Source organism: Orcinus orca, chromosome 20, assembly GCF_937001465.1.
Source record: "Orcinus orca chromosome 20, mOrcOrc1.1, whole genome shotgun sequence".
NCBI lineage: Eukaryota > Metazoa > Chordata > Mammalia > Artiodactyla > Delphinidae > Orcinus > Orcinus orca.
In genome coordinates this window covers 52749405-52769205 of record NC_064578.1, presented here as the reverse complement: position 1 = coordinate 52769205, position 19801 = coordinate 52749405, and the positions used below count along the sequence as shown (strand labels likewise).

Here is a 19801-nt window from a genome sequence, read left to right as displayed (position 1 = left end):
GCACATTCCCTGAGGCCAGGGAATGTCCAGTCTGCAAAAGTGAACGATTCAAAATGTTCAATGGAATCTTCCTCCCTCAGTGGACACCTCGCAGATGGTGGGAGGAGTGGGGCCGCCATTAGAGGGGTTTTACCAAATAATTTTTTTTTTTTTTTTTTTGCGTTACGCGCGCCTCTCACTGTTGTGGCCTCTCCCGTTGCGGGGCACAGGCTCCGGACGCGCAGGCTCCGCGGCCATGGCTCACGGGCCCAGCCGCTCCGCGGCACGTGGGATCCTCCCAGACCGGGGCACGAACCCGTGTCCCCTGCATCAGCAGGCGGACTCTCAACCACCGCGCCACCAGGGAAGCCCCCAAATAACTTTTTAATTATCCAGATAAGAAATGAAAAACCTCAACCCTGGCCCCACTGCCTAGATACACATAACTACTGTTTACATTTTGTTTTAAAGCCTTCCTGGCTCTTTTCTGTGCCTATGTAAATGTGGTTTTAACTGATTTATTATAGAATGAATACAAACTAATTTAGAAAAACTAGAAAAGATACCTAAGTAAGAACACAGGGACAAAAGCCAAGTGTAATCCGACAACCACAGGTAACTCCCATCAACATCTGGTGTCTTTTTATTCAGAAACTCTGCAGGCGCACCTCTGTGTGCACGACAGGGTTGGGTCTCTAAATGGATATTTTGTTTTTTTTAAAAAAAAAAAAAAAAAAAGAAAAAATGGAATCACCCCATTTCTTACTGGCTGGCAACTGGCTTTTGGCACCTACGAGTTCAACCATGAATATCTTTCTCCCTGATTCTGATACTTGTCTATTACGTGGATTTTCATGACTGCATTGGATTCCGATGCGTGAGCGTCCAGTTAATTAACTAGTCCCATCTTATTTCCAGTGTTTTATTTTATTTTATAAATTTGTTTATTTATTTTTGGGTCTTCGTTGCCGCTCACGGGCTTTCTCTAGTTGCGGCGAGCGGGGGCTACTCTTCGTTGCGGTGCACAGGCTTCTCATTGCGGTGGCTTCTCTTGTTGAGGAGCACAGGCTCTAGGGGTATGGGTTTCAGTAGTTGTGTCACGCGGGCTCAGTAGTTGTGGCTCGCGGGCTCGAGAGCGCAGGCGCACGTTGTGGCACACGGGCTTAGCTGCTCCGTGGCATGTGGGATCTTCCCGGCCCAGGGCTCGAACCCGTGTCCCCTGCATTGGCAGGCGGATTCTTAACCACTGCGCCACCCAGTGTTTTCACTGATGTAAACAACACTGCAGTGAACATCCTCAGTTCTTGTTCTCTGTACTATTCTGGATGCTGCCCTTGGGGTAAATTCCTAGAAGAGGGATTGTGGAGTCGGAGGCTGTGACCCCCCCAAGGTGCACAGACACGAGGCCCGGCACCAAAGCTCTGTAGAAGTGGCCTGAGTTGTGGAGATTCGAGAGTCCCCCCATGTCCACGGTCACCTTCCTGTCATCTGGCTCCTGCCCAGATGGTCACTTCCATGAGGGCAGGGACTTCGCCCTGCTCCCTGTGTCATCCGCAGCACCTAGACCAGAGTCTGGCGCACAGTAGGTGATCAGCAGTTATTTGAGAACGGAAGGCCAGCCCCAGGGGACCTGGCAGAGACCGGGGGAGCCTCCGTGAGCGGGAGCAGGGAGTGAATCCTGCAGTGCCCGCCCTGAGAACTGGGGCAGCCCTGAGGTTCCCATCACCTGTTCCCACTCACCCCTGGCCTGCGGTCCAGCGAGGGCGAGGACCACGCAGGGAGCACGGGGACTCCAAGCACACGTGGCCACGGGGACAGGGGCTGAGCCTACAGAGATGCCTTCTAGGCAAAGCCCTGGGGACTCGCCTTCCCTCTGCCCTGTAGCCCTGTTGCCACTCAAGCCGGGCACCTGCCACCACCGGGCGGGCCCAGGGACACCTCTGTTTCCCTGTGCACTTGGGTCCACATAGACGCTGTGCCGCTGGGCTGGCCTCAGCCAGCTCCCCCCTCCTCAGGCAGGCAGGGGTCCTCCCTGGGCCCCCTTCCTCGGTCACAGGTCACAGCCTCGTCTCCTTGCCCCTACTCTGCTCCCCTCCCCTCCCCCAGAGCCAACCACCCTCTTGGGTTTACTCTGGATCTTTCTGCTTGTGTGAGTTCTTGCAAAATGCTTAGTGTTGCTTTGTGTGCAGGTGTTTTTAATTTATGTAAATGAAGGTGCGTTCTAGATGGCTTTCTTTGTCCGCCGTTTTCACTTGGCCTGGGTTGTGAAGAGCCGTCCACGTCGCCCTGTGTGTGCGTGTGTGTACTCGGGTGCTTTAACTGCTGCAGAATTTCCTTGATGGGCGTCCCCCTCCCCCCCACCCACCCCCCACCCCCGTCCCTGCCTCACCCACCCCCAGGAAGCCTCGAGCTGCTCCTACCACAAAGCCTCCTTTAGGAACCCTTGGGAGGCTGCGGCATGATAATGTGTTTGGAATGTACACCGGGGGCATTGCTGGGTCAGAAGACAGGAAGTACTTAACCTCACAAAGTATGCTGACCCGCCCAGGCCTTTAGGGGGCTGCCCTGGTCCCTCCAGGGGTTTACCACGAGGTCCTGTGGGCAAGGCGCATGGAGTCACTTGACAAGGAAATAGGCTTCCATCCTAAGAAACAGATCAGCCCATCCTGAGATCCTCAGAGGTGCCCAGAGAGTCGTGTTGAATGCTGGATGGCACTACCGTCAAAACGTAGAAGCCGTCTCAGTTCCTGACGACTGGGGCACCGGTTAAGTGAATCACTGCACATGCTTACGACAGATTCTCATGCAGCGATTCAAAATGGAGTTTCGAAGACAATTGAAGGACACAGGGGAATGCTTAGAAGGTCATGCTGAGCTTTTCAAAGGATGCAAGGAGTATGTCCAATGTGTCTCTAAAATTTAATTTGAAACAAAATTCAGGGACCGCCCAGAAACTTTCACAGTGCCTTTTTTTTTTTCCCTTGGCCGCGCCGCCAGGCTTGTGGGATCTTAGCTCCCCGACCAGGGATTGAACCCCGGGCCCACGGCAGTGAACGCACCAAGTCTTGACCACTGGAACGCCAAGGAATTCCCTTAATTTCTTCTTTATGTTTTCTTTATTCCCTAAATTTTCTTCGGTGAGGGCATTTAATAGTTTTTGTAATCAGGAAAAATTAAACATAAAAATAACAGGTACAAAATGTTACACAAGCCGAAGAAAAAGGTCTGCACTGGGATTTGCTCACCTTCCCCGGAGGAGGGAGGCGAAACTACAGTTTGTGGAGGATTTGCCCTGACTCGTTTGTTTCCTTGATGGTGGGATTGTTCCCACTTGACAGATGTGGAAACAGAGGCGCAGGTGGCTTGTTCACCTGCTTGTCCAAGGTCACCCAGAGGGCAGTGAGCCCGGGGGCTTGCCCCGGGCCCCAGGAGCCACCGTGGAGAAGCAAGGCCCCGCCAGCCAGCGTTCAGCTTTAGGAAAGTCGATCTGTTGCAAAGAAGACGACACCGTAGTGCGTGACCAAGGCAGACACCAGAAATGCTTTTCAGTTACGTGCTAGTTTGTGATTTTCCGGGTGGCCGATCCCCCCGGCATCAGGAAATACAGGGAGTTTTTGACCAGATGGACTTTTCCCAGCCAGAGCCCTTGAAGGAAGGGAATGGGGGACCGAGGGGTGCGGCACTGTCCTCTCTAGAGGTCAGCAAGGGCAGCCCCACCTGCAGGGCCGTGGGACACTCGGGTCACCTGCGCAGGAAGGAGCAGCCAGCCTCCGGGGCCACACCCAGGCCCCCCAGGACGGGATGCCTAATTCAACCTTTCCAGCTTCCATCCTGACTCTGGTTTCCTCCTTCCTTCCCCTGGAAGCACCCCCAGAACCCTGGATCATCCCGTCGCCCCCTCTGGCGCTCAGTTTCCACACCTGTCAAATGGGACCCCAGATGCCTTGTCTGTTTCTTCCTGACTTATTTTTATTATCACGTGTAAGACACACATACGAACACGGACGGGAATGTCCAGATCAAAAGGTCATCAGAAAGAGAAGGGCCACGTCAGTGCCACCAGGGCAAGAAATAGAAAATAAAGACCCCTGAAGACCCCTGTGCTCTCCCCTCATTTCCTCCCCCTTCTCCCCAGAGACAACCCTCCCCAGAGTCCTCCAGGCGCCTACACTCCTGCACGTCCGGCTTCCTCGGCTCAGCACAGCTGCCGAGACGCATCCTTGGTGTTTCCTGTGCTGTGGCTTTTCCCCTTTTCCTTTTGTATCCTTGGATCACATCCTATCTGATGCAGATACCCCAATTCCTGTACGCATTTCTATCGATGGGCATTTAGATCGTCTCCAGTCTGGGGCTCTCACTCTGCCTGGTTTTAGATTTAGTTTCTTCGAGCCGGAGGAGATGTGGGTGGAGCCCCTCCCCCATTTATTCCGTGAGAGTGGCCTGCCTGCCTCGGGCTGGGGCAGAAGGCGGGGCGTAGCACCAAGGCTGCCTCAGACTTTGTTGGCGAGCGGCTCAGGAAAGGGGGATACACGCTTCCTGCCTCACACCTCACGGGGCGAGTCTGATGCCAGAGAGCTGGTCCGCTTCTTTGAACAGCAGACCCTGAGGTGTCCCCTCGGGTACCTACCCTGATGAAGGAAGTGTCCTTCAGGACGCAGCCCCACTCCTCCCCCCTCCAGCCTCCTGCATCCCGGGTATCACACTGGCCCTTTCCACTCCCTCCTAGCTCAGCACCTTCACACATGGTGTTTCCTCTTTCTGGAATACTCTTCCGGTTTCCCAATCACCTAGGTAACACCAGCACTTAAGATTGTAAGGAACCGTTGGGGTTTGAATCACAACTCCTCAAGAACATTATGGAACTCATCGGGGCCTCAGTTTTGTCATCAGTAAAATGGGGATAACAGTCCTTCCATCTTAGGGCCACCAAGAAATTCCATGTCTTTAACCTTTGGACCAGCATGTAATGAGAACCACTGCATGCCAGGTGGTCTTGGGGGCCCTGGGGACTCAGTGGTCTCAGCAGCTCAGATGAAGGAAGAGGGGCTGGCGAGCGGTCAGCTCCTGAGAGGTCCAGCTAGTGTTGACAGTGAGACCATCATCAGGGTCGGTCACTGTCATCTTTCTTGAGTCAGAGAAATGTCTTGGCCTCAGAGGCACCTTCTCTGAGCCCCCGTTCCAGTCAGGCCCACGGGTCCCTCTGGTGCCCAAATCTGTTGGTCACACTTGTGGTCGCCGCTGGCCCCAGCACTCAGCACAGAGCCTGATGGACTGTAGGTCCCCAAATACAACTGTTAAGTTAATGCATCGGAGAATGGCTTGCCATCTTGCCGAGCCATGTGGCCTCTGAACCTCACCACAGGCCCAGATCTCACCCCCACTTCTCAGTTGGGCAGACTGAGGGCCTCAGAGGCGGAAAGTGGAAGACGATTCATGCAGACCCAGCACTGCTCCAAGCCCTTCCCACGGCGACCCTGTGAGCAGGGCCTGTTCTTATCCCCACTGTACAGATGAGGAAACTGAGGTGCAAGAGGCCACAGTCAGTGGAATTGGGACTTAGCCCAGGCAGGCAGGCTGCAAGACTGGATTTCTTCAGCACCATTCCTTTGATCTGTATTTCTGTTTTTGTGCCAGTACCATACTGTTTTGATTACTATAGCTTTGTAGTATAGTCTGAAGTTGGGGAGTCTGATTCCTCCAGCTCCGATTTTCTTTCTCAGGGTCACTTTGGGTATTCAGGGTCATTTGTGTTCCATACGAATTTTTAAATTTTTTGTTCTAGTTCTGTGAAAAATGCCGTTGGTAATTTGATAGGGATTGCATCGAATCTGTAGATTGCCTTGGGTTCTTCAGTGCCATTCCTGATGCTTCCTAATTCGTAGCTACTGGGCTCTCCACCCTGGCAAACTGATGACAGAACTGTAATCGAGTCCTGACTCCATCTCCGGAGTCCCTGCTCTGGCCTGACCTTGCCCATCAGGACACTCCCCCAAGCTTCCTCCCGGCCACCTGGCCACAGTCTGTTCCCCAACCCTCAGCCAGAGTCATCACGTCATTCCTGGGCTTTAAAATGGCCCATGTTCCCCCAAGAGAAGACCCTTCTTAAACTGGGTGTCCCAGCCGCTTACTCAGGGACGCCCCCTGCTGGGCTCAGACACCCTTCCCTCCCTTCGGAAAACACGCTGTCCCTGAATAGATAAAAGTCACTTTCTGTGCTTGCCCACACCGGGCACAGGTGTGATCCTCAAGATGCCACCATGAAGTCTCCACCTGGAAACAGGCTCCAACTGAGAGGAGGCTGAGACTCACGCGTCCCTCTCCCTACACTGCCTGTCCCTCCCGTGTCTGACCGGCCCTGGCTGGTCCATCACCCAATTCACATACCTGATTCATTTATTAAGCACCTACTGTGTGCCAGGCACTGCTGTAGGCACAGTGAGCAGGACAGATTCACGTCCCTGCCCTGGTGAAGCTGGGAGGAAACAGAGACAGTGCAGGAGGTGCACAGCACAATGCCAGTGTTTTTTTGTTTGTTTGTTTTGTTATTTATTTATTTATTTTTGGCTGCGTTGGGTCTTCGTTGCTGCGCGTGGGCTTTCTCTAGTTGCGGCGAGCGGGGGCTACTCTTCGTTGCGGTGCGCGGGCTTCTCATTGCGGTGGCTTCTCTTGTTGCGGAGCCCAGGCTCTAAGCGTGGAGGCTTCAGTAGTTGTGGCACGCGGGCTTAGTTGCTCCGCAGCATGTGGGATCTTCCCAGACCAGTGCTCGAACCCGTGTCCCCTGCATTGGCAGGCAGGTTCTTAACCGTTGCGCCACCAGGGAAGTCCCAATGCTGGTGTTCTGGGCTGTGCCACATGGCATGTGGGATCTTAGTTCCCCGACCAGGGATCGAACCCGTGCCCCCTGCGGTGGAAGCGTGGAGCCCTGACCACTGGACCGCCAGGGAGGTCCAATACCAGTGTGTTTTAGATGGAGATGAGCTGAGTGAAACAGTAAAGGAGGAGAGGGAGGTGCAAGTGGGGGAGGGGCGTGCCTTGAGCCTGAGCCTGACCCCACTGCCGCCCACCCACCATCTGAGGCAAAGCTGGGGTGCACTAGCGGCTGGCACCCGCCTCTGGTGTAGAGCTCGCCCCTGCATTGTCTGCACGCAGGTTTACATACTCATCTGGGCTCCTGGGTTGGGGGTTGAGGGCAACTTCTCCCCAATTCCAGGAGGTAGATCTTACAAGCCCCGCTGTACAGATGGGGAAGTGGCCCCCAGGGCTCTGAAATTTGCTCCAAGTCATAGAAGCAGTAAAGGGCAGAGTCTGGATCAGGACCCCGGCTGTCTGACCCCAGAGCTTTAACCACCAGGCCGCAGGGCTCAACCTGCAATGACAGCCGGGCAGGGCTGGGGGCCGGGGATGAGACAGGTCTGTCTGAGCACAGTGGTCATTTGGGCAGCTGAGGACCCGTGGGGATCAGGCTCTCTCCTCTCTCGCTCTGGCCAGAGCCCTTCCTGCCTGCCTCCTGTAGCTGAGGTTGGCCAGCCCATGGTGGAGGCCGAGGCTGGTTCCATCTGCCCTCGCCCAGGATGACCGCTGGCGGTGGGACATGGAGCCTCTAGGATGCCCCCCACCCCTGTTAGAGGGGTTGCCTGACATGGCCTGGAACCTCCTAGCAGGGACAAATTTAGGATTTGTTTTTGGCAGTGAGGGGGTAACGGCGAGGATGAAGAAGGTGCTGCATTCTGAGTGGCCACCCTGCCCCTGAGCTGGGCTGTGTTGTCGTGGTACATGCTTGTTCTCTCTTAGTCCTCAGGGCCCCTGTCCCCACGTTACAGAGGAGACTGAGGCCCCAGGAGGCCGAGTCTAGGCCTGGGGCAGGGCAGGGGGGCTCAGTGAGCAAAGGCGGGGGCCTACACGGGCCCCCATGCTTGGCCGGCTCTGGCCACATCCTGGCGGTCAGGGAAATCCCTACTGAAAAGCGATGCACAAGTCCCTGATCTCAGAGAAGGAAGAAATATGAGGAGTTGTCATAAAAACAGCCGGTAAGGAAAAAAAAAAAAAAAGGCTTTTAAATTATGAACGTAAAATAACTAACGAGATTAAAAAAACAACAGTAAGCTTAAGCAATTTATCTTAATAGCGTTAAGATGAAAATTTACTTCATCATTTTCCAACCACAGTTAAATTTTTAATAAGGGATTTCTTGACGGTTTATTTTCTTAAAAATCCCAACAGAACACAACAGGGTTTTTTCTAGAATTAGTAGTGTTTACCTACCACCACCAAAGTGGAAAGTCCCCTAAATAATAGGCCAAGTTACAGGATGGAAAGAGAGGGGAGAAGCCCCCGTCAGGTCGGGAGGTGGTCACTGATGGGACCATGTTCCGGTGCCTGACTGGTGTCTGCATCCTTGGCAATCAGCACAGCGCCGGGCGCACAGGTTGGGGAGGGCTTAGCAAACGTGGGCTGAAGGAGGGAGGGGACTTGGTGACTTGGGTAGTTAGGACCCCAGGCCCAGCACCTCTGCCACATCACAGGATGTCAGCGTCCCATCAGGCCAAAGATGTCAGGCTGGGAGGGCAGGGGGATTTGCCTGCTTCGAGAACCAGTCCCCACCTTGTCTATCCCACTCTGTGTCAGTGAGCAGGCCCTGGGCCTCAAAGAGGATTTGAGATCATCTGGCCTCAGGGGTTTCAAATTGTGCTGTGAAGGGGCCACAGGCCTGCCTCTCCCCCTGCAACCAGGGCAGCTCCCCAGATGCAGATCCCTTTATACCATTACCACTTGAATGATCATTTGCATAATAATATGTTTAGTGTTTCTCCTCCCCTCTCAAGGTCAGGCTCTGGGAATTTGGCTCTGGCTGTCTTGTCCATGCAGGACCCCCAGAACCGGCATGATGCTTGACACATAGCAGGCACTCAAAGGATATCCGTCAAATGAGCAAATCACCACATGGGTAATGTTTGAATAATGAACGGGCTCCGCAGCTCAAAAAACACACGAAAACCCACACACAGCCCAACCCTCTTGGTTTAGGTGGGTGCGCATGGTGGAGACCTGGTGTTTAGATTCAGGAGAAGCCGACTTTGAGTCCTAGTTCTGCTACTTTGGAGCTGTGAGACTGAGGGCAAATGACTTTACCTCAGTGAACCTCCATTCCCTCGGCTGTAAACCATCAAATATGACGAAGGAAGGTAGGGACGTGTGGTTGATAATCTCCATGTGACAGGATTTCCACAAGGATTCAAGGAGATCATGACCTCAGAGTGTTTAGCACAGGGTCCAGTGAATACTAGGCACTTAACACATACTGAATCCCCCCTTTTGCCTTATTAGAAACCCGCCCTGCATGGCACTTTGTCAGAGTCAGAGATGGGATCCGCCTTGTATTGTTTGGAAGAAGAGGAGAGGAGTTGCTTGGCTTTGCTCTTTAAGTATGCATGCTAAATCTTAAGGCTAACCACTAAAAGAAGAGAAAATACATAAATCCTAAGATATAAATGGGGGAAATAGAATAAGAAACTCGATCTTTGCAAAAGGTCATAGGAAAGGGGAATGAATAGGCTGCAAAAAAAAAAAAATCAGGACAAATAGAAAGCGTGAAAAAACATGGGAAGAATAATTCCAAATAGATTAGTCATTACAATAAATGTAAACAGACTAAACTTCCTGTCAAAAGACAGAGATTTTCAGACTGAATTAAAAACAAAATCCAGGGCTTCCCTGGTGGCGCAGTGGTTGAGAGTCCACCTGCCGATGCAGGGGACACGGGTTCGTGCCCCGGTCTGGGAAGATCCCACATGCCACGGAGTGGCTGGGCCCGTGAGCCATGGCCGCTGAGCCTGTGCTCCGCGGTGGGAGAGGCCACAACAGTGAGAGGGCTGTGTACCGCAAAAAAAAAAAAAAAAAAAAAATCCAAGAGACATACCTAAAACATAAAGACAGAAAGGATGAAAGCAAAAATGATGGCAAACACTAACCTAAAGAAAGCTGGTGTGTCTTTAATAATAGCAGACACATGGACTTTAAGGCAAAAAGAAGAATAAGTTGGAAACAGTACCAAAAACAGAACACTGGTGCTCTTTCAGCTCCCAAGTTCTGTCACTGAGGATTTCAACATTTTGGGTGCTGTCACCCAGGCCGAAAGCCGTGCAGGCACATTGACTCACACAGTGGGTACTCTCCAAATATGAGCCTTGTCCATTCTGAAGTCCGCCATGAACTAGGCCTTGACCTGAGCGCAGGGAATGCAGAAATGACTCAGATGGAGTCTCTACTCATGAAGACTCACACCCTAGACAAGGAGACAGATGCACTGAACCAGTGTGAGAAGGGTCTGATAGGAGAATGCCTGTGAGGGGTCGGTGAACAGGAGGCCAAGAGAGCCTCCGGCAGAAAGCGATTGGAACATCCCAGAGAACTAGGGGGAAGATGGCATTCCAGGCAGAGGGCACAGCCTGTGCAAAGGCAGAGAGGCTGAGCAGAGCCTGGGGAGCGCATAGAACCCCACACATCTCCCTGTGGCTGGAGTCGAGGAGAGGCCAGTGGGGCAGGTCCTGCAGAGCTGCTGACACCAGGCTGAGGGTCATAGGGAGCCATGGGAGGGCTGTGAGCAGGGATCTGGTAGGGTCTGAACTGCATCTTAGACAATTCTGACAGCTGATGTAGAGGAAAGAGGCTGGGGAAGAAACTGGAAGCCCAGAGGCAGGACAGTTGTTAATGATCATTATCAGCTGCATCAACAATTTAAAAATATGTATTATTGCCCGCTTGCCACGTCCCAAGCATTCATTATCTTGTCCAAGCCTCACAATAACCCTGCAGGACCTGCGAGGAAAGTGGGCTCAGAGACGTTAGGACACTCAGCCAGGTTCACACAGCTGGTCAACAGCAAAGCCGAGATTCAGACCCAGCCCTGACTCCACCCCCCACCCACTAGGCTACTCCCCAGTCACCCTGCAGAGAGGAGGAGGGAGAAAAGACTGGAATCCTGTTAAAAATAAAGGGACTCACTATTTTAAGCAATCCTACAGCACATCCTCAATAAAACCAGACTTCCCTTCTCAGCAACACCCCCGTCCTGCTTATTCCCAAGCGCATCATCAAGTGGCTGGCGGGGGGACCCCACCCGCTGTGGGAGTGCCCCTGCAGCTCCCTTCACACACCCCCTTCTCATCGCAACTGGGGAAAAGCACGTGGAGCAGCCGCAGCCTCGGGCTCTGCCAGGACGCACCTTATGGACATGGTGTGGTTTCAGTTGCTTTGTCCAGAGGATCAGGGAGACCTGGGCTGGACTCCCAGCTGCAGGCTTCCCACTTCCCCCGGGGAAGGTGAGCAGCCCTGCTGAGTCGCTTGACCTCACTGAGCCTCAGCTCCTGATCTCTGAAACGGGGCACGATGCTGGCCTGTGTGCTGCCCGGGTTCAAACCCCTCATCGAGTAACCTCGCTGAGTGGTTCCTTCTGTGAAAGTGAGCTAACAACACCCGCCCTGCAGGGCCGGTGGGGGACAAGCTGAGCTGACGGATGGGGACACCCAGCCCAGAGCCTGGCATTCATCCCTGCAGCCCAGATGCCACCTGCAAGTGCCAAGCCTTGTGCTGAGCGAATCTCACCGATTACCTCGCATCCTCGAAACGGCTCTGCAGGGCTGACATTACAACGACCTTCCACAGAGAATGGTCCTCCTCCATTTGCCCCTTCAGAACTCCTTTATCCCCGTTCAATAAATAAGCGATGGGCTTCCCTGGAGGCACAGTGGTTGAGAGTCCGCCTGCCGATGCAGGGGACACAGGTTCGTGCCCCGGTCCGGGAAGATCCCATGTGCCGCGGAGCGGCTGGGCCCGTGAGCCATGGCCGCTGAGCCTGCGCATCCGGAGCCTGTGCTCCGCGGCGGGAGAGGCCACAACAGTGAGAGGCCCGCGTAACGCAAAAAAAAAAAAAAAAAAAAGCATGGATGGATGAGTGTGAGACATTTGGGCTGGGTCCAAGGGAGTGAGCAGGGGTTTTCGAGGTGGATGAAAAGGGAAGGGAATTCTGAGCAGAGGAAAGAGTGTATGCAAAGGCGGAGTGCCTGTGAGATAGTGCCAAGAAGTTGATACTGGCTGAAATGCAGCCAGAGTGAGGGCTGCAAGTGAGGGGAGCCTACAGGCCAGGCCAAGCGGGGCTTCCAAGGCAGGCTGAATTTCCTTGGAGGGCACTGGGGAGCCACGGAGGGCTCTAGAGGAAAGCAGAGGCAGGGCCAGCTCTGGGTGTGGCAAGGCCCTGGAGATGAACTTGAGGGGAGAGACTGGAGGCCAGGCAGTTTGAGGCCTGAGCTGGACCGTGGGGACAGAGAAGATGAGACATTCAAAAGAATTAGAACCGGCAGGCTTGCTGGCTGACCAACCCTAACAAGGGGAGGCTGTGGACGATGCAGGGGGCTCTAGGCTGCAGGCCCGCTTTCGACTGGGAAGGCAGGCTGGAGGGGCCGCGCTGAGAACAGGGACCCCGGGAGGAGTGGGGGCAGGGTGGGGCATGCAGATGGGTTTGCTGGGAACTGGGGAGCCCCCGGAACTACATGTGACTCAGACCAGGCAAGGGGGCGACTCCAACTCCTGGGCCAGCAATCCCTTTGTTCTCAATTTGTCCGTCCAAACCCTCAAGTCTGACCTTCAGACTTCATTCTCTCCCTAGCGATTAGTAATGACTGGATCATTACTTCATTCTCTCCCTAGCGATTAGTAATGCCTGGATCCTCTTATTATTGTTATTACCACTATTATTATTATTAGAAACAGCAACTAGAGGCCTGCTTGGTGCTTTGCCAGCGTTTCCCGGGGCAGTGATGAAAGGCAGCCTGTGAGAAGGGTTCTCGGGTTATTATATTTGGGAAACTCAAGAGTCGAGCAAAGCAAAGGGGCCTGTTTGATCAGGAAAGCTTTTTGTTGTGCTGTTTAGAACCTCACGGGATGGACAGGCAGCAAGAGAACACGGTGGGAGGCGAGGGGCTGGGCTCTTCCCGGGGTCCCTCAGAGGAGGAAACCAAGGCTCCAGCGGCCCACGCAGCAGAGCTGCGGCTCCAGGGCCCGAGGGCTGTCAGGCCAAGGCTCTCCGGCGCCCCCTTCTTCTCACCGCACACAGGCACGGCCGCATGGGCCACACCGCCGGCAGGCTGCAGAGACCCCAGGCCAGCCCTCGTGATCCTCGTCCAGTTCTAAAGATTAGCCCGTGTTCGCTGCCAGAAATGAGAGGAGGCGGAAGCATGTTAAGGAAAATAAAAAACTGACCTTGTCAGGGCTTCCCTGGTGGCGCAGTGGTTGAGAGTCCGCCTGCCGATGCAGGGGACGCGGGTTCGCGCCCCGGTCCGGGAAGATCCCACATGCCGCGGAGCGGCTGGGTCCGTGAGCCATGGCCGCTGAGCCTGCGCGTCCGGAGCCTGTGCTCCACCGCGGGAGAGGCCACAACAGTGAGAGGCCCGCATATCGCAAAATAACAAAAACAAACAACAACAAAAAACTGACCTTGGCAATTCCATCTCAACATCAGAAAGGAGGTGTAGCCCCGGGGAGGGATTCTAGGTGGCCACGGAAGTCAGGTTTTAGAAGCATACCCATCATATGGGAAAACGCTCACAATATACTGTTACTGAGGGGAAATGCAGGACCTGCTGCCGAGGGCGTGGACTGTGAAACACACATCGGACCCCCGAAGACTTAGTGTGAAAAGAGAGTAAAATATCTCATTTGTAAGTTTCCCTCTTGGTTACATGTTGAAATCATAATATTTTGGACCTATTGGGCTAATCAATTATTAAAATTGGTTTCATCTGTCTTGGTTTTTTTTTAATGTAGCCTCTAGGAAATTTAAAATTAAACAGGTAGCTGGTGTCGTATTTCTGTTGGATCGCGCTGGCAGAAATGGTGGCTGTTATTGTCTTATGATGATAACTGTACCAGGAATATTATTTTCCTTATGCTGGGTGCCTCCCAGGTAGAGTCTTTTCTTAAAGTTTTTACAGTGTTTTTCTACTTAAAAATAATTTTGGGGACTTCCCTGGCGGTCCAGTGGTTAAAGCTCTGCACTTCCACTTCAGGGGCACGGGTTCGACCCCCTGGTCAGGGAACTAGGATCCCACATACCGCGCAGCACGGCCAAAAAAAAAAGTAATTTTTGTTCATTAAAGAAAAAAATAACTTGAGTTAAAATTGCCCCTAATCCTCATCCGCTGGAGTTCACCACTAAGAAGTGGTTAGGGCATTTCCTTGCAGTCTTTTCTCGGTGCATAGACGCAGATACCTAATTCCTCAGCTGCTTTTTTTAGTTCTACAAAGTGACAAGCACACAGTATGCCACCTAGAGTTCACCATTATCCCCTTAACATTATAATGCAAGTGTTTCCATGGCGTTAACTAGGCTTCAGAAACGCTATCTGATGGCTGCATGGTCTTCTGTGCCTCAGTGTACCTGGCTCAGTGATCAGTGGGGAGAATCTGGTAAGATTCTGCCTTCCATGCCCAGCCCAACACTGCCCCTTCTGTGGTGCATCAGCCTCAGCCCTGAGAGGTGGCAGCCAAGTTCAGGGATTAAGAGCCGTGACTCTGGAGCCAGACAAGCTCTGTCCAATCCCAGATCTGCCATCCCCTCCTGTGCATCCCTGGGCAAGTCACTGCACCTCTCTGTGCCTCCGTCTCCTCCCGCTTAGATGGAGATAATTCTTAATGCCTCATGTGAAACCCTTGAGGCTAGTTGAGTTTGGGCCCCTGACATTAGAAAGGTATTAATATACAGCATAGATTTTTACAGCACCCCCAGTTGATCTTATACCCCTTATCAAATCTGGGTATGTTTCTAGAGTGGAATCTTTGAATCGTCACATGAGTGGGATCAATAAAAGCTTTAAACAGCTTCACGTGAGTTCTGATCAGGTTTGGTGCCAAAGTTATGAGAAATGTGGTTTTCAGAGCTCTGTGGATTTCAGAGTTGTGTGTATTGAAGAAGCACCTATCTCACAGGGCAGTTTGGAGGATTGAGTTGTCGGCTCTAAAGCACTTAGAACAGCGTCCGGCACCCAGGAAGTGCCCGATGCATCTTAGCTGCTGGTATAACTATTTTTAATCTTTTTTTTTTTTTTTTGGCCATGCCACACGGCTTGTGGAATTTTAGTTCCCCAACCAGGGATCGAACCCAGGTCCTCCACAGGGAGGGCGCAGAGTCCTAACTACTGGACGGCCAGGGAGTTCCCTATTTTTAATCTTTTTGATTGAGGTGTAATTTACCTAGAATAAAATGCCTCTCATGTGATGGGTACAGTTTGGGGAGTTTGGTTTTCTTTTTAATATTTATTTATTTGGCCCCATCAGGTCTTAGTTGCGGCATGCGGGCTCTTCGTCGCGGCACGCGGGCTTCTCTCTAGCTGTAACGCGCCGCGGGCTTAGTTGGCGCGCGGGCTTATTTGCCCCACGGCATGTGGGATCTTATTTCCCCTACCGGGGATCGAATCCACATCCCCTGCATTGGAAGGTGGATTCTTAACCACTGGGCCGCCAGGGAAGTCCCCAGTCTGGGGAGTTTTGACAGTTACACTCACCCTTGTAGGCACCACCCCAACTAGGGACATTCCTATCGGCCCGGAAAGTTCTCTCGTGCCCCTTCCCAGACTGGCCTCCCCCTGCCCCAACACACACACACACACACACACACACACACACACACACACACCTTTGTGGAATGGACAGGGTCCTACGGCATGTGCTCCTTGGCATCTGCCTGCTTTTGCTCAGCCTGACGCCCATGAGATCCATCCAAGTCATTGTGTGGCAAGTTCATTCCTTGTCATTGCTGAGCCATAGTGTTCCATCCTACAGACACAGAGCGTGGGCCCTTCACCTGCTGCCGGACGCTGGGTCATTTCCGGCTTAGGCTGTAATGAACACAGATGCTGCAAGCACCCGTCACAGGCCTTTGGATGGATATCTGCTGTCATTTCTCTTGGGGAAATACTCGGGCTTAGAATGGCCGGGTCCTGTGTAACTAACTCTCTGTTTGACTTTATAAGAAACCATCAAACTGCTTTCCACAGTGAGCTCATGGTCTTAGCAAAGGTGGAGAGACGGGGAGGCTCGGCACCCTCACCAGCACTCAAAACTCTGTGATCCAGACACAGAGAACAGACGCGTGGTTGCCAAGGGGGAGGGGGGAGGGGGGAGGGTTGGAGTGGGAGTTTGGGATTAGCAGATGCAAAGTATTATATATAGAAGGTATAAACAACAAGGTCTTACTGTATAGCACAGAGAACTATATTCAATATCCTGTGATAAACCATCATGGAAAAGAATGTGAAAAAGAATGTGTATATATATTCTTTTTCATATATGAATATGTACATATATTTTCATATATGTACAACTGAATCACTTTGCTTTACATTAGAAATGAACATTAAATCAACTATACTTTAGGGACTCCCCTGGTTAGGAGTCCGTGCTTCCACCGCAGGGGATTCGGGTTCGATCCCTGGTTAGGGAACTAAGATCCTGCAAGCCACAGGGAGCATCCAATAAATAAATAAATAAATAAACTATACTTTAATAAAATAAAAAATTTTAAAAACCCTCTGTGGTCGACTCCGTTAGTATCAGTATCACTGATGGTGTCGCCCCTTCCCGACCCCAGGTGATCCGGACGGACACATTCAAACACCTGCGGCACCTGGAGATCCTGCAGCTGAGTAAGAACCTGGTGCGCAAGATCGAGGTGGGCGCCTTCAACGGGCTGCCCAGCCTCAACACCCTGGAGCTATTCGACAACCGGCTGACGACAGTGCCCACGCAGGCCTTCGAATACCTGTCCAAGCTGCGGGAGCTCTGGCTGCGGAACAACCCCATCGAGAGCATCCCGTCGTACGCCTTCAACCGCGTGCCCTCGCTGCGCCGCCTCGACCTGGGCGAGCTCAAGCGGCTGGAGTACATCTCCGAGGCAGCCTTCGAGGGCCTGGTGAACCTGCGCTACCTCAACCTGGGCATGTGCAACCTCAAGGACATCCCCAACCTGACGGCCCTGGTGCGCCTGGAGGAGCTGGAGCTGTCGGGCAACCGGCTGGACCTGATCCGCCCGGGCTCCTTCCAGGGCCTGACCAGCCTGCGCAAGCTGTGGCTGATGCACGCCCAGGTGGCCACCATCGAGCGCAACGCCTTCGACGACCTCAAGTCGCTGGAGGAGCTCAACCTGTCCCACAACAACCTGATGTCGCTGCCCCACGACCTCTTCACGCCCCTGCACCGCCTCGAGCGCGTCCACCTGAACCACAACCCCTGGCACTGCAACTGCGACGTGCTCTGGCTGAGCTGGTGGCTCAAGGAGACGGTGCCCAGCAACACGACGTGCTGCGCGCGCTGCCACGCGCCCGCCGGCCTCAAGGGGCGCTACATCGGCGAGCTGGACCAGTCGCACTTCACCTGCTACGCGCCCGTCATCGTGGAGCCGCCCACGGACCTCAACGTCACCGAGGGCATGGCCGCCGAGCTCAAGTGCCGCACGGGCACGTCTATGACCTCCGTCAACTGGCTGACGCCCAACGGCACCCTCATGACCCACGGCTCCTACCGCGTGCGCATCTCTGTCCTGCACGACGGCACGCTCAACTTCACCAACGTCACCGTGCAGGACACGGGCCAGTACACCTGCATGGTGACGAACTCGGCCGGCAACACCACCGCCTCGGCCACGCTCAACGTCTCGGCCGTGGACCCCGTGGCGGCTGGAGGCGCCGGGGGCGGCGGGGGCGGCCCCGGGGTCGGGGGCGGCGGCGGGGGCAGCGGCGGCTACACCTACTTCACCACGGTGACGGTGGAGACCCTGGAAACGCAGCCCGGGGAGGAGGCCCTGCAGCCGCGGGGGACCGAGAAGGAGCCGCCGGGGCCCACGACGGACGGCGTTTGGGGCGGGGGCCGGCCGGGGGAGGCGGCCGGCCCGGCCTCGTCGTCCACCACGGCGCCCGCCCCGCGCTCCTCGCGCCCCACGGAGAAGGCGTTCACGGTGCCCATAACGGACGTGACGGAGAACGCCCTCAAGGACCTGGACGACGTCATGAAGACCACCAAGATCATCATCGGCTGCTTCGTGGCCATCACGTTCATGGCCGCCGTGATGCTCGTGGCCTTCTACAAGCTGCGCAAGCAGCACCAGCTCCACAAGCACCACGGGCCCACGCGCACAGTGGAGATCATCAACGTGGAGGACGAGCTGCCCGCCGCCTCCGCCGTGTCCGTGGCCGCCGCCGCCGCTGTGGCCGGCGGGGGCGGCGTGGGCGGGGACAGCCACCTGGCCCTGCCCGCCCTGGAGCGCGACCACATCAACCACCACCACTACGTGGCGGCCGCCTTCAAGGCGCACTACAGCAGCAACCCCAGTGGCGGGAGCTGCGGGGGCAAGGGTCCGCCCGGCCTCAACTCCATCCACGAACCTCTGCTCTTCAAGAGCGGCTCCAAGGAGAACGTGCAAGAGACGCAGATCTGAAGCCTCCGGCCTGCCGGGCAGGGGGGCGCCCCCGGGGCGGGGGCCGGACCGGGACCCTGCCCCCAGCCCCGGCCCCGCACAGGGGAGGTCGGGGCAGGCAGCTCGGAGCCCCACCCGCGTCCGCACCCCAGGGCATCTCGCCCCAGCGAGGACAGTGCGGGGCTCCGGGAATGGAACCCCCGGGGTTCCGGCCTCGCCCCCCTCCCCGGTCGCGGGAGGGGACGCAGGACGGGAGTGGCCGGAACCCTCCGCTTTTCCTCCTCGCTCTCCCGACCAACTGCTCCCGGCCCTCCGCCTTCCGGGGGAGAGAGGAGCTTTTTTCAGGGGTGTCCTCTCCCCTCACGCCCAACAGCCCTCCTTTTACGATTCAGTTTTTGCAGTTTGACGCCTGTCCCCACCCCACCCCCAGCCCCGCCCTCTAAACTGAAGAGACAGCCACGTGGTCAGAGCCTCCCGAGCCCCTGGCCCTGCCCTGGGGGAGTCCATTCCCGGCCCCTGGTCCCCATTGGCCGGGGGCGGGGCGGCCTCAGCCCGCCCCCCACCGTTGCCCCCAGCCCTCTCCTGCCCCACAGACTCTTTTGATACTGAAGGGAGGTTTGCGTCAACGACTACCTGCTCTGTAATTACTTTAAAAAAAAAAAAACACGGAAAAAGTAAAAAAAAAAAAAATTTTTTTTTTTTTGGTTATGAAAGCATGGAGGAGAGAGAAAAGAAAGGGAACATGGGTGGGCAGTAGAATGAGAAGATGGAAAACTCCAGGCCCCATCTGGAAGGTCAGTGGGAGAGCCGGCACCTCTGAGTGGTCTTAGGCCCCTACCCTTTCACCTCCGAGGCCCTGGAGAGGGGCTTGGTCACCCAGCACGCCTGGCATTTGTGTTTATTCTGCCTGCACCCCTTTTGAGGCATGTACTAGGGTCCTCTCCCCCAACCTCCCACCTCACAGCAGAAACCTAGGGGGCCTGGGGCTTCCCTGGTAGTGCGGTGGTTGAGGGTCCGCCTGCCGATGCAGGGGACACGGGTTCGTGCCCCGGTCCGGGAGGATCCCACGTGCCGCGGAGCGGCTGGGCCTGTGAGCCATGGCCGCTGGGCCTGCGCGTCCGGAGCCTGTGCTCCGCAGCGGGAGAGGCCACAGCAGTGAGAGGCCGCATACCGCAAAAAAAAAAAAGAAAGAAAAAAGAAAAGAAACCTAGGGGGCCTATCTCCTGGGGCTGCCCTTACAAGGTACCACAGACTGGGTGGCTCAGAACGACAGAAATTTAGTGTCTCAGTTCTAGAGTCCAAGGTCAAGGTGTGGGCAGGGCCGCGCTCCCTCTAGAACCTGTAGGGGAGGGTCCTTCTCTG

At 54.7% G+C, this 19801-nt stretch overlaps 1 protein-coding gene across 3 annotated transcripts in view; it reads left to right on the top strand.

The window, feature by feature from the left end:
* The window catches only part of LRRC4B (leucine rich repeat containing 4B), a 39608-nt gene extending 20466 nt beyond the window's left edge, over positions 1 to 19142 (top strand). For all 3 annotated transcript variants that reach the window (XM_049703405.1, XM_049703407.1, XM_033417194.2), the window contains exon 3: positions 16619 to 19142. In XM_049703405.1, the coding sequence (XP_049559362.1) occupies positions 16619 to 18460 (1842 nt within the window). In that variant the 3' untranslated portion in view covers positions 18461 to 19142. The remainder of the gene's footprint in view (positions 1 to 16618) is intronic.
* The last annotated feature ends 659 nt before the right edge of the window (positions 19143 to 19801 follow it).